This window comes from Elephas maximus, chromosome 13 (assembly GCF_024166365.1).
Source record: "Elephas maximus indicus isolate mEleMax1 chromosome 13, mEleMax1 primary haplotype, whole genome shotgun sequence".
Lineage (NCBI taxonomy): Eukaryota > Metazoa > Chordata > Mammalia > Proboscidea > Elephantidae > Elephas > Elephas maximus.
In genome coordinates this window covers 53,793,347-53,805,842 of record NC_064831.1, presented here as the reverse complement: position 1 = coordinate 53,805,842, position 12,496 = coordinate 53,793,347, and the positions used below count along the sequence as shown (strand labels likewise).

General features: G+C 46.5%; 1 protein-coding gene across 2 annotated transcripts in view; it reads right to left on the bottom strand.

The window, feature by feature from the left end:
- Positions 1 to 12,496, bottom strand: part of USP3 (ubiquitin specific peptidase 3) — an 87,731-nt gene continuing 75,235 nt past the window's right edge. For both annotated transcript variants that reach the window (XM_049905985.1, XM_049905986.1), the window contains 4 exons: positions 3,459 to 3,577; positions 2,895 to 3,008; positions 2,676 to 2,743; positions 1 to 345 (listed from right to left, as the gene is read on the bottom strand). In XM_049905985.1, the coding sequence (XP_049761942.1) occupies positions 180 to 345; positions 2,676 to 2,743; positions 2,895 to 3,008; positions 3,459 to 3,577 (467 nt within the window). In that variant the 3' untranslated portion in view covers positions 1 to 179. The remainder of the gene's footprint in view (positions 346 to 2,675; positions 2,744 to 2,894; positions 3,009 to 3,458; positions 3,578 to 12,496) is intronic.

Genomic DNA, 12,496 nt, shown 5'->3' with positions numbered 1-12,496 from the left:
AAAAAAAAAAAATTAGTTGGTGCCCATGTTCAGTAAGTCACTACCATTGACAAAATAAAACTAAACCCGAAGTAGGAAACTGAAAAGTGCATAATGAAATTAAATCTTGGATCAAGTATTTATGGAAAATTGGAAATGTCTGTCCGGTATAGTTGACGAATAACGATTTAGAGGAGGTATTAAAGTTTATCGGATCCGGCTTTGGCCTGACGTTCCACATAAAAAAGGATGTAGGCCTTTGCCTTCAGCACGGTCTCTTCATCAGTCAGTGTTACAGTACTGTCATTGAAATGGAACCAGCGACCTTCATGAGTTGCAAATGCTGTGTAATGCCCCGAGCCGACCCTGTAAAGAAAAGGCAAAAGATTAAAGGAAGAAAAAAAAGACTACAGAAATCACAAAAGGATCTGTGAAACCATATAATCTGTCAGATATATAATAGAATTTAATAAGCACTATAATTAAAGAATAAATCTTAGAGACTCTGTTAAAGATGGAGCTGCTTACATACAACCAAACACCTCATGGAAGGTTTAGGGTCACGGTTTCACAGTTAATTGGCCTAATACCATGTTTAGTGGCTCTGTTCTACTTCCTAGTTTGTTGCATAGTGCCTCAGGTCTTAAAAGCTTGCAAGCAGCCACTCGAAGTACAAGAATTGGTGTCTATTCACCTGGAGCAATAGAGGAAGAATCAGAGTTGGGAATAGGAGGAGGAAATGGAATGTGTGGCCAGCTGCCTCCATGAGAACAACTGCCTCCTTTGTCATGAGACCAGAAGAACTGCATGATGCCTGGCTACCATTACTGAACATTTTGATCAAAGATTCCACAGAAGAATTCTGATCAAAAGGGGGAAAATGGAGAACAGAATTTCAAATTTTCATGGACTCTAGGCTTTCTGGAGCCATGGAGGGTGGATGAACTCCTGAAACCATTGCTCTAAGATAATCTTTAAACCTTAAACCAAAAATATTCCCTGAAGTCTTCTTAAAACCAAACAATAGTTTGGCTTAACTAGTAAAGAATGTCTGCCTTGAGCATTGTGCTCTTTTAAGATCTAGCTATACAGGATCAAACTGACAACAGCAACTGGAAAGATCAGATAGGAAACTTAAGAGGGAGTGAGTTTATGTTAATGGAGGAAAAACTCAGAAAAGGTGGGTGTGGTGAAATGAGTTCCTTTATGTGGCCTTTTGCCTTGGCTCTTTGGAAAAAGAACCTGAAAGATTTTTCCTCTGAGGAGTTACCTTTGTCCTGGTTTTCTACCCCAGAGAGTTTGTTACTTTTATCCAGGTTGATTGATATTTCCTGGTATGCTGTGAACAATTTGGTTTGGTACTTTTTGTCTGGCCCTGGGCTGCAGCCTGCCCTGTGATTGGTTTGTACCTTGCAGGGATTGGTCAATAAACTATGCAAATAAAGTGACTACAGACCATACAAATGAAGTGTCTGTAGCCTACTATGCAAATTAAGTGTCTATGGCCTACTGAGAGGTGATTCGTCAGTTCGTGACCCTGATGGGAGGGCTATACCTTGAAATTGACAAGGAGTTGCATATGTGAGCAACCAACCCCACAGAGGTTTGAGACAGCAGGAACCAGGAAGAAACAAAAGAAAAGCCAAGAGAAGAGCAGCAAAGAGGCAAGGAAGCTCCTAAAAGAGCTGTAACACAGGTCAAAGGCTGTAACATTGAAGACAGTGACAGGCCCAGAAGGGGCTCAGCAGCAAGGCCAGCAGCAAAAGGCCCAGAAGGGGCACGGTGGCAGAGTCAGTGGTGATAAACAGCAGAGCCAAGAGGAGCCTGTCCCGGGGGGGCCGAGAGGAGCCTGTCCCGGGGGGGCCGAGAGGAGCCTGTCCCGGGGGGGCCGAGAGGAGCCTGTCCCGGGGGGGCCGAGAGGAGCCTGTCCCGGGGGAGCCGAGAGGAGCCTGTCCCGGGGGAGCCGAGAGGAGCCTGTCCCGGGGGGGCCGAGAGGAGTCTGTCCTGAGGGGCCAAGAGAAGCCTGTCTCCTCAGGGGGCCAAGAGGAGCCTGTCTTGAGAAGGCCAAGAGGAGGCCTGCACAGCTGAGAGAGCTGTCCTGCACTGAAGAAGGGAGACTTTGCCTACCTACCTCCTGACCCTGATCCTCAGTTGTGGCCTGTTGCTCCTGATCCTGAGTTGCACCCTGTTGCTTCCTTAATAAACCATTTAACCGTTAAGTATGTTCTGTGAGTTCCGTGTGGCCCTTGCAATAGATTATCAGAGTCAGAAGAGAAGTAGAGAGGGCCATGGGAGGGACGGCTGGTGTCAGAATTGGTAAAAAGGTTGGAGGGTGGACGTATGTCTGACCTCCACCTCATGGGAATCAGCTTTGGGCTGATCCTGGTCATTATCCCCCCTGAAGTTGGACAGGTTCTGATGATACTACCGTACCATTTTACCAAGGGTGAGAACGACTGCACAGCTCAAAGACTAATCAATGTCACTGGATTTTACATGTAGAAACTGGTGAATTGGTGTATGTTCTGCTGTGTATATTCTCAACCACCACCACCAATAAAAAAAAAAAAAAATGTGTATGTATGTATACGCACACACACATAAATGAAAAGACAGAGGTTGTGCAGGACCGCAGATCTTCACTGTGCTGGCCACCTGGTATTTCCCAACCACAAGAAGCCCGCTGACATACTCACCCCGAACCGTGGTGCACCACCACAGCGGCGAGGTCGTAGAGGCAGTTCTCTGGGCCACTGTTCTCAGGCTACAGAACAAGGGAGAAGGCGCCCCCCAGGACTGAGTTAGGAGCAGTGGTCAAGGAAGTCAGTGTCCCCTACCTCCATGACCTCTGTGTGAAGGCGTAAATTTACTGAAGAACCGTATTTTCATAGTGCTAACACAGGCAATCACCTCACCTCTAACAAGTAGCATTTCATGTCTAGACCTCTCAGGGGAAACTCTACATATGTGTCGACTTTGTTTCTTAAATACGCTGTCCAGTGAAATCTTTTCAAATGTAAGCACAGCACCTGGGGAACGGAGATAAGGACAGAGATTATGAACAAATACTACTTTACCTTTCAATCAAAATTAACTACAGGATACTACTGTCTCTCAAAAATATTTTAGGTTCCCTGTTAGTTTCTTGAGAGCCCTGGTGGTACAGTGGTTAAGAGCTATGGCTGCTAACAAAAAGGTGGGCAGTTCGAATCCCCTGGCTGCTCCTTGGAAACCCTATAGGGCAGTTCTACTCTGCATTGTAGGGTTGCTATGAGTCAGAATTGACTGGATGGCAATGGGTTTGGTTTTTATTAGTTTCTTGATCCTTGATGTTCTCAAGGGTTTAGCTTTTACTGAAAAAATCCCAGGGGCGAATACAGAATATTTCACATAAAGTCTTAAAAAACCGTTTTGTCTTCTCATCAGATGTAAGTATTTTTCTTTTGAAACTGTATCATAACTTGAAACTCAAAACTTACCTTGGGTAGTTTTTGAATCCAAAACTTTTTAGTGGACTTTTGTTTCTTTTTGCATTTGTGACACATATATAACTCCGTTTCATCAAGTTCTTCTAAGTCAGTAAAACTGCGAAGACAATCTGAAACAAAATTGACGTGGCACCATTAAAACAGGAAGCCTTTAACAGAGGTGCTGTGCTGCTGAAAAACGCCTGCAAACTTCAAAGCTGAACAACCTAGGTTCAAATCCTAGGTTTATTAGCTACGTGTCCTTGGAAAAGTCAACCTTTCTCAGTTGCAAAGTGGAGACAAGAAAAGTAACGACTTTGGAGACCTACTGTGAGGAAGAGAAATGTGTGTAAAACATCTGGCATCGTGCCTGATGGATGATCAGCTGGTGACAGATGATGTTAGTGTTGTGTTTTTGCTATTATTAATGAAAGAGTTAGACCAGACAGTTCCCGTACGAGTGGTTTTGTGATGTGATGGAAGTCCCAACAGCAATTTTCTCTCAGTATCTTAAGAGTACAGAAGACAAAGCCCCAGTTCATAAAAGAAAGTCCAGTTTTGGACCAACCTTTTCACAGGCATGATTTATGAAAAAATAAACACAGATTACAGAAGGCTACCTTATCAACCACATCTTCTGCTGAACCATCAAGGAATCCTTTGTTCCCGACTCTCTACTCTTACCTGAATGAGCCACACCTGCAATTTGCTTTTAGAGATTTAACTGTGTAATCTAGGGGTTGGTGAACTATGGCCCCCCCCCGCCAGCCCCAGCCAGCAGCCTGCTTTGTGAATAAAGTTCTGTCGGTGTATCGTCTGGCCGCTCTCACGCTCCAACAGCAGAGTGGAGTAGCTGCGACAGAGACCTGTGTGCCATAAGCTTAAGACACGTAACAGAAGAGGCAGCCAACTCCTGGTGCAGTCAGTGACACGTTCAGAAGGCTACATAAAACATACGTACTATGCTGCAGAGAATAATATACATTCTGAGAATAATAATGTCTGTTGTTCTGCTTAGAGAAAAGGCTGAACACCCATGTACACATACTCAGGTTAAGAAATGGATTCTCTCCAGCACTTGAGGAGCCTGGGCCTCTGGGAATGGCCCCCATGTGGCCGAGCTGGACGTGGCCGAGCTGCACGACCATGTGCGGGACCCTGTCAGCTGAATCCTGTGTTCCTCGTCCCAGTCACGAGCCCCTCCCTCGAGCAGAGTAGCCACTATCCTGACCTTTGTGTTAATTAATCCTTCGCTTTTCTTTAGTTTGGAAAATTGAGTAGGAACCACACACCCAGCTGTAAGGAAGATGTACTCAAGAGTTCCCAGGTCAGTGTCAGCCTTGGCTTCCCTGAGTGGGTAAAGTCAGTGGGTAAAGTCTAGCAGGGCTGAGGTGTGGGCCAGGTACTAGATAGTCCAGCAGGGGTCAAGACCTTTGCTCACTGATCCCAATACCTGGAATTTGCAGCCCACACCTGTTTCCCTAGCTCCACTTCTCCTTTAGCCTTTTCCAAACACCAGGCTGACAGCGGCCTTCCTCCCTCCAACTCTGTCCTAACAGATGCCATGAATACAACACTGCCATCTTGCTATGTCATGTCAAGGAGGGCGACAACCAGAGAGTACACTGTTTAACACTGCATTTCCTGATGCAAGTCTCACACATTAAACCCAAATGTGCAAACTTATGGGGATGCTGTCCTCTGGGGCCTCCCAAATCCCACGTCTGTAAGAGCACTGACTACGTCACAGACTGGTTGGTGCTGTGAATCTTTTTAGACTGATTGCTGTGGTGCTCGTAAGCTCTGAGGCTGAAATCATGGCAGCTTTCATCAGCTAGGATTTGTTACATCATGCAAAGAGCTGTGGCCTTCGGTGGTGGTGGGGGAATTAGGAAAGAAGAACGAACACAATTTTCCACATTTAAAATCAACACCTGCTTGAAGTTTTCCCAGACAAAGGAGAGGGCAGCAGGATGACAACTCTGAGGAGCTCTGCATCAGCCCCTCCACCCGCTGACCAGGGGGCTGTAAGGTTCACCGGGAAGATGTCTGCCTGGGCCACACAGTAGTGCCACACAGAGACCACTGGGCGTGGGGAAGACATTGTTCCCCCCAATCTGCCCGGGCCACACAGCACTGCCACACAGAGACCACTGGGCGTGGGGAAGACACCGCTCACCGTATCTGCCCAGGACACACAGCACTGCCATGCAGAGACCCCTAGGTGTGGGGAAGACACTGCTCCCTATATCTGCCTGGGCCACGCAAAGACCACTGGGCACAGGGAAGCCTTTCTGCCTCCGCTTCACCTGCCTGCACCACTTTCTACACGGGCCCCTCCCATCATGTGAAAGCGTGTGTCATCTGGAGGATTACTAACAAGTTAGTAGGTGAGACTGTACATCTTCTCTGTAATTGTACAGGTCCTCTAACTTCTGCAATCTGACATCCTTAGAACCGTTGAGATTATTCAAAGAATGAACAGATCAACACTTCACAGGAACGCACTCCAGTTTTGGGATCAAAACACAAAGTGCAGAGCACAAGATGCTCTCCTGCTTTTTCTCCCTCTGGGGGGCCACTGCAGCTCCACAGCAACCCCCCAGGAGGAAGTGCAGGCCCTGTGGGCTCCACCGAGTAGCACCACAGCACGGGTCCACAGAGCCCAGCACCCAAGCCTGGCCATCACCCCTGTCCTTTTCTGAAAGCCAAAGTGCCTCTCTGTGGCCCCCTCTCTGTGGCCCACTTCCTGTCCTCCTCCTCCTCTGGGGCCCCCTTCCTGTTCTCCTCCTCCTCTGGGGCCCCCTTCCTGTTCTCCTCCTCTCTGTGGCCCCTTCCTGTCCTCTCTCTCTGTGGCCCCTTCCTCTCTGTGGCCCCTTCCTGTTCTCCTCCTCTCTGTGGCCCCTTCCTGTCCTCTCTCTGTGGCCCCCTTCCTGTCCTCCTCCTCTCTGTGGCCCCCTTCCTGTCCTCCTCCTCTCTGTGGCCCCCTTCCTGTCCTCCTCCTCTCTGTGGCCCCCTTCCTGTCCTCCTCCTCTCTGTGGCCCCCTTCCTGTCCTCCTCCTCTCTGTGGCCCCCTTCCTGTCCTCCTCCTCTCTGTGGCCCCCTTCCTGTCCTCCTCCTCTCTGTGGCCCCCTTCCTGTCCTCCTCCTCTCTGTGGCCCCCTTCCTGTCCTCCTCCTCTCTGTGGCCCCCTTCCTGTCCTCCTCCTCTCTGTGGCCCCCTTCCTGTCCTCCTCCTCTCTGTGGCCCCCTTCCTGTCCTCCTCCTCTCTGTGGCCCCCTTCCTGTCCTCCTCCTCTCTGTGGCCCCCTTCCTGTCCTCCTCCTCTCTGTGGCCCCCTTCCTGTCCTCCTCCTCTCTGTGGCCCCCTTCCTGTCCTCCTCCTCTCTGTGGCCCCCTTCCTGTCCTCCTCCTCTCTGTGGCCCCCTTCCTGTCCTCCTCCTCTCTGTGGCCCCCTTCCTGTCCTCCTCCTCTCTGTGGCCCCCTTCCTGTCCTCCTCCTCTCTGTGGCCCCCTTCCTGTCCTCCTCCTCTCTGTGGCCCCCTTCCTGTCCTCCTCCTCTCTGTGGCCCCCTTCCTGTCCTCCTCCTCTCTGTGGCCCCCTTCCTGTCCTCCTCCTCTCTGTGGCCCCCTTCCTGTCCTCCTCCTCTCTGTGGCCCCCTTCCTGTCCTCCTCCTCTCTGTGGCCCCTTCCTGTCCTCCTCCTCTCTGTGGCCCCCTTCCTGTCCTCCTCCTCTCTGTGGTCCCTTCCTGTCCTCCTCTCTGTGGTCCCTTCCTGTCCTCCTCTCTGTGGCCCCCTTCCTGTCCTCATTCTCTCTCCAATGCAACCGAGGTCCTTTCCTCCTCCCAGCCTCTGCTTGTTTTCCAACATTTTCTTCCTTCGTGTTTGTCTTCCTGTCTGCCTTCCCGAGGTGCTTAAACTTGCAGGGTGGCCACACAGTGGTCTCACAACTAATTTATGCACAGAGCATGCAGAGTTCTCTCCTTTTCATACGATAAACAATGAGATACCATGATAAACCAAAAAGAAATAGAAGACACAACCAGGCCCAGCAGACAATTCATAGACAAGCAGTACAACAGAGCTTACATCTTCAAACACTCAGTTTAAGAAATAGTGGCCCAACTGACAACACCCTTTTTGTGTCCTCACACCCCGCTGTCACCACGGGCTCAGAAGCCCCACGCCCACCGCTGCACCCCAGCCAAGGGGGTGGGTGTCCTTAGGACTACAGCTTTGTCAGAAGACATGTGCCCCTGGGGAGCCTCTCCTGAAAACCCACTGCCTATTTCTAACAGTTTTTAAAGGGTTAAAAAAAAAACCCAATAAAACACAAAGATTCTAAAGTTTCAAGTGATGTGTTATAAAACAAATTTTAAATCACTGTTTTTAAATATAAAAATCCTTAACCACAAGTTATTTCTACATTGTGGGCTTATAAAACCCATTGCCGTTGAGCTGATTCTGACTCATAGTGACCCTTACAGGACAGAGCAGAACTGTACCACAGGGTTTCCAAGGAGTGGCTGGTAGATTCGAACCGCTGGTCTTTTGGTTAGCAGCTGTAGCTTTTAACCACTTCACCACCAGGGCTCCTGAGGGGATGTTTATTCCCTTCTTTGTAGAACATTCCTCAAATTCTACAATGAGCGTATATTTCTTTGTAATAACAAAAAACACGGAACTGTTCCCACCAAGTTGATTCTGACTCACAGGCGCCCTATAGGACAAGGCAGAACTGCCCCACAGGGGTTCCAAGGCCATAAACCTCACCAAAGACTTACACGTCTTCCTCCCTCAGAGCTGGTGGTAGGTTTGAATGACCAGCTCTTCTGGCAGCAACAGAGCACTTAACTCACCATGCAACCAGGGCTCCCTCTTTGTAGTAAGGAAACCCATACTGAAACGTGTACACACACATTTTTTTAAAGAGGACGACCACTTAGACACAGCATATCCTTGACATTCACGGATTTAACAATTGCCCTGGCAGCACAATAGTTAAGTGCTCAGCTGCTAACCGAAAGGTTGGTGGTTTGAACCCACCAACTGCTCTGAGGGAGAAAGATGTGGCAATCTGCTCTGTAAAGATTAAAAAAAAAAACAAACCCAGTGCTTTCGAGTCAGTTCCAACTCCTAGCGACCCTGTAGGACACAGTAGAACTGCCCCATAGAGTTTCCAAGGAGCGCGTGGTGGATTCAAACTGCCAACCCTTTGGTTAGCAGCTGTCACAGCCTTGGAAACCCTGTGGGGCAATTCCACTCTGTCCTATAGGGTTGCTATGAGTCGGAATGGACTCGCAGGTAATGAGCTTGATTTTGCGGTTTAACTATTTGAGAAGCCTCCATGACCCAGAAATATTCTACAGTGCAAGTATACGTGGCAGCATGCAGACGAATTTCGCCTCAACGCTCAGCCGTGGAAGTGAATCACGTGGCCAGTGAACAGGACTAGCTGCCCCGCACGCACACCTCAGGAAAGCTTCGTTATTCGCTGCCTAACCTTCGCCTTTCTCATTAGGGATCTGATGCAGCTTAAATTTTTCACTCGCATTTTATTGCATTTCCTGAGGAAAAAGTATATACATATGCCATGGTGGTTTCCAGAACTCTTTAAAGATCCTCAAGGGTTTCACGGCATATGTTGCACAATGTCCGCCTTCCACATTATATAAACTGCTTTAAGAGCATCCCGATGGAGGGCAGGGACTAACACTGGTGTGCTGACGTTATTAGATCACTTTTACGTATTACATAAATTTAATTTTAAAAAGCAGTAGACGGGAAGTATGCATAAGTTAATATATGTTTTGTTTTACTCCCCCCAAATCAGCCTGCTGCCATCGAGTCAGTTCGGACTCAGAGCGACCCTATAGGACAGAGGAGAACAGCCCCATGGGGATTTCTAAGGAGTGGCTGGTGGATTATGATCTGTCTACCTTTTGGTTAGCAGTTTAACCACTGCGCCACCAAGGCTCCATCCCCAAAAGAAGTATTATATAATTACATAATTATAAAGATGAGACACAACAGATTAAAAATAAAAAAAAAGGAATTCAAACAATAGAAAAGTGGGTGAAAAATAAGTTCCAGTTCCATTTCTTCCAGAAACTGACCCGACCCCCTCCCCGGCAATCACTGCTAAATTAACAGCTAGGACCAGCACAGCGCACACGCTCCAGGGCGCAGATGTAGATGGACCAGCATGGCGCTCTAGCTTCAGTGCGCAGATGTAGATGGACCAGCATGGCGCACACCCTCCAGGGCGCAGATGTAGATGGACCAGCATGGCAAACACGCTCCAAGGCGCCGATGTAGATGGACCAGCATGGCAAACACGCTCCAAGGCGCAGATGTGGATGGACCAGCATGGCGCACTCGCTTCAGTGCGCAGATGTAGATGAACCAGCATGGCGCACGTGCTTCAGTGCGCAGATGGTGATGGACCAGCATGGCGCATGCGCTTCGGTGCGCAGATTTTTTTTTTTTTTTCCCCTCTCTCTCTCTCCCATAAATGGAGTCACTGTACATCTATACTTCCATGTACATATAAAAAACCAGGATGAGTTTTTTTACTCTTCATTATGTAATAGCTGTGTTTGTCTGGCCATAGCTACCGATCAACTTTTTCTTTATTTCTTGTTATATAAACCCGTTGCCTTCAAGTTGATTCTGACTCATGGTGACTCTATAGACAGAGCTGCCCCACAGGGTTTCCAAGGCTGTAATCTTTACGGAAGCAGACTGCCACATCTTTCTCCCGAGACTGGTGGGTTCAAACGGTCAACCTTTCAGTTAGAAGCCGACTGCTTAACCACTGACTCACTTGCTACCCAGTACAATTTATTAAACCAGTGCCCTACTGATGAGCACTTAGGTTGTTTTTCATTTTTTTGCAATGACAATAAAGTGATTTAATGAACATCTCTGTACATTTATTATTATGCATGTTTACAACTGAAATAACTGTCCAAGGAACTGACATTAAAAATGTTGGTCATTACCCTCAAACAAAACTGTACTACCTAAATACTAATACCAAGAGACAGACTACCTACTTCCAAAACCATCACTAACAGTGGATATTATGTATCTTTATCATTTTCACCAATCTTGTTTTACTAACATTTTCTTGACCATAAGTGAGGCTTAATACTTTTTTCACATGTGAAATTATCCAGCTGCCCTTCTTTTCTTCCTCATATACTGTACTTTCCCCAAATGCTCTTTCTCATGTTACAGATATCCGTTTCAAGCTTATCATCTCCTTTCTCGTTGTCTATGGTGGCCTTCAGCATCATGCAGTTAAACTTACAGATTTTTCCCTTTATGGTTTCTGGCCTTGGTGATACACTGTGAAACCTGAGAGCTGGAACTTGACGGGACTGACTTGTTTTTCTGGGTCTTGAAAGTTTCCGCCTTTGACAGGGTGCAGTCTGACCACTTTGCTATAGCTCGTTTTAGTGGAAAACTCCTTCTCTGACAGGTTTCCGCCTTACACAAGTACCAGCTTTCACAGTTACTGGATTTAGAAAGCTCTCCACTGCACGAAGATCGCAAAATTGTTTCCCTGTAGTGCCCTCGTGGTTTTATTTTTCATAAAACCTCATGGACTTCTTGAATTAATTTGGGAAATGATACGAGGTATGAATGAAATTAATGTTTTCCCAAATTAGTCTTCATTTACAGATACCATTTACTAATTTTTCATTTTCCCCACTCATTTAAAATTTTATCTCTGCCATAAAATAAATCCCCATGTACACGTTTTTGTACCAGCACATGCTATTTTAGTACTTCCAGGACATTTCCTACCCTACCCTATCTCTCCCTGCCCCCTCATCTTCATTTTAAAAACGTTTTTAGCTCCTTTTCAGAATTTCTGCTTCCAGGGGAACTTATAAACCAATCAGAAAAAAGAGAATATTTTGGGGGAGAATGGACATTTCTATCATATTGGATCTCCCCATCCAAAAATATGACATGGCTGTGTTTATTCAGCCTTTTATCTGCCCTTTGGCTAAAGCTTTCTAAATTTTCATCATCTAAATTTATTCTTTAAGTACAAGTAATGTTTGCGTTTTTACTGCTACGGTAAACAGGACCTTTTGTTATATGTAAGAAAGCAGTTGGTTTTTTGTCTAGTTTCTATATGGCCACCTTACTAAACTTTTTAGTCCAATGTTTAAAACGTATTTATCAAAATAGTACTGTGTTTGATTTAAAAAACAAAAAAATTGAGGGGTCTTAGAAAAGCAGGTCTCCTGCACAGTCCTGTTCCACAGAGGCAATTATTGTTACACATTCTTCCATGATTTTCCAGCTGATTCTCTTGAAATGTTCTAGACATGTGGTCAATTCATCAGCAAATGTTGACCAATAGGTCTTTCTTGTGTCTTGCCTTGGCCCTCCAGGAGAAGGTTGGGGGACACTGCCAGTAGCAGGCCTCCTGGCAGATTCCTGACTTTAACCGAGGCTGTTAGGGCTTCACCAGGAACCGTGGTGACCACTGATGGCTTCTGACTGCAATCCGCGTAAATTTACATTCCTTTTCCCAGCTTTCCAAGAGCTTTTTCTTCTTCTTTTAATCAGTAATGGCTTTGGAATTTGATCAAAACCTCTCTGAGCATTTTGTCTTCTCCTTTAACCCAATAAATTACACTTTCTAATATTAAATCATCCTTGCAATTACTGGAATAAATGCTACTTGATCTCGGTTCGGTGTTGTTTTAGTACAGTACGTTATGGGATCCTCCTTGTTAATATTCTATTTAGGATTTTTTTTGATCTATAATATTAGTGAAATTGAGTTTTTTTTTTTGATGCTATCTTTGTCAGGCATTAGAACTGGGTTTTTTAGCCTCTCGTAATATGCACACCTTTGGTTAAAGAACTTCAGTCCCCGCGGGTCTTTCTCATCATCACCTTTCCTTTTAAAACCAACCTTAACGATTCCATATCCAAAAAGCACACATTTCTTGTGTACACTGAGACTTACCAGGTAATCCCACATCTCCATCTCCAGGTCAGAAAGAAATGGGTATAAATCAACTAAA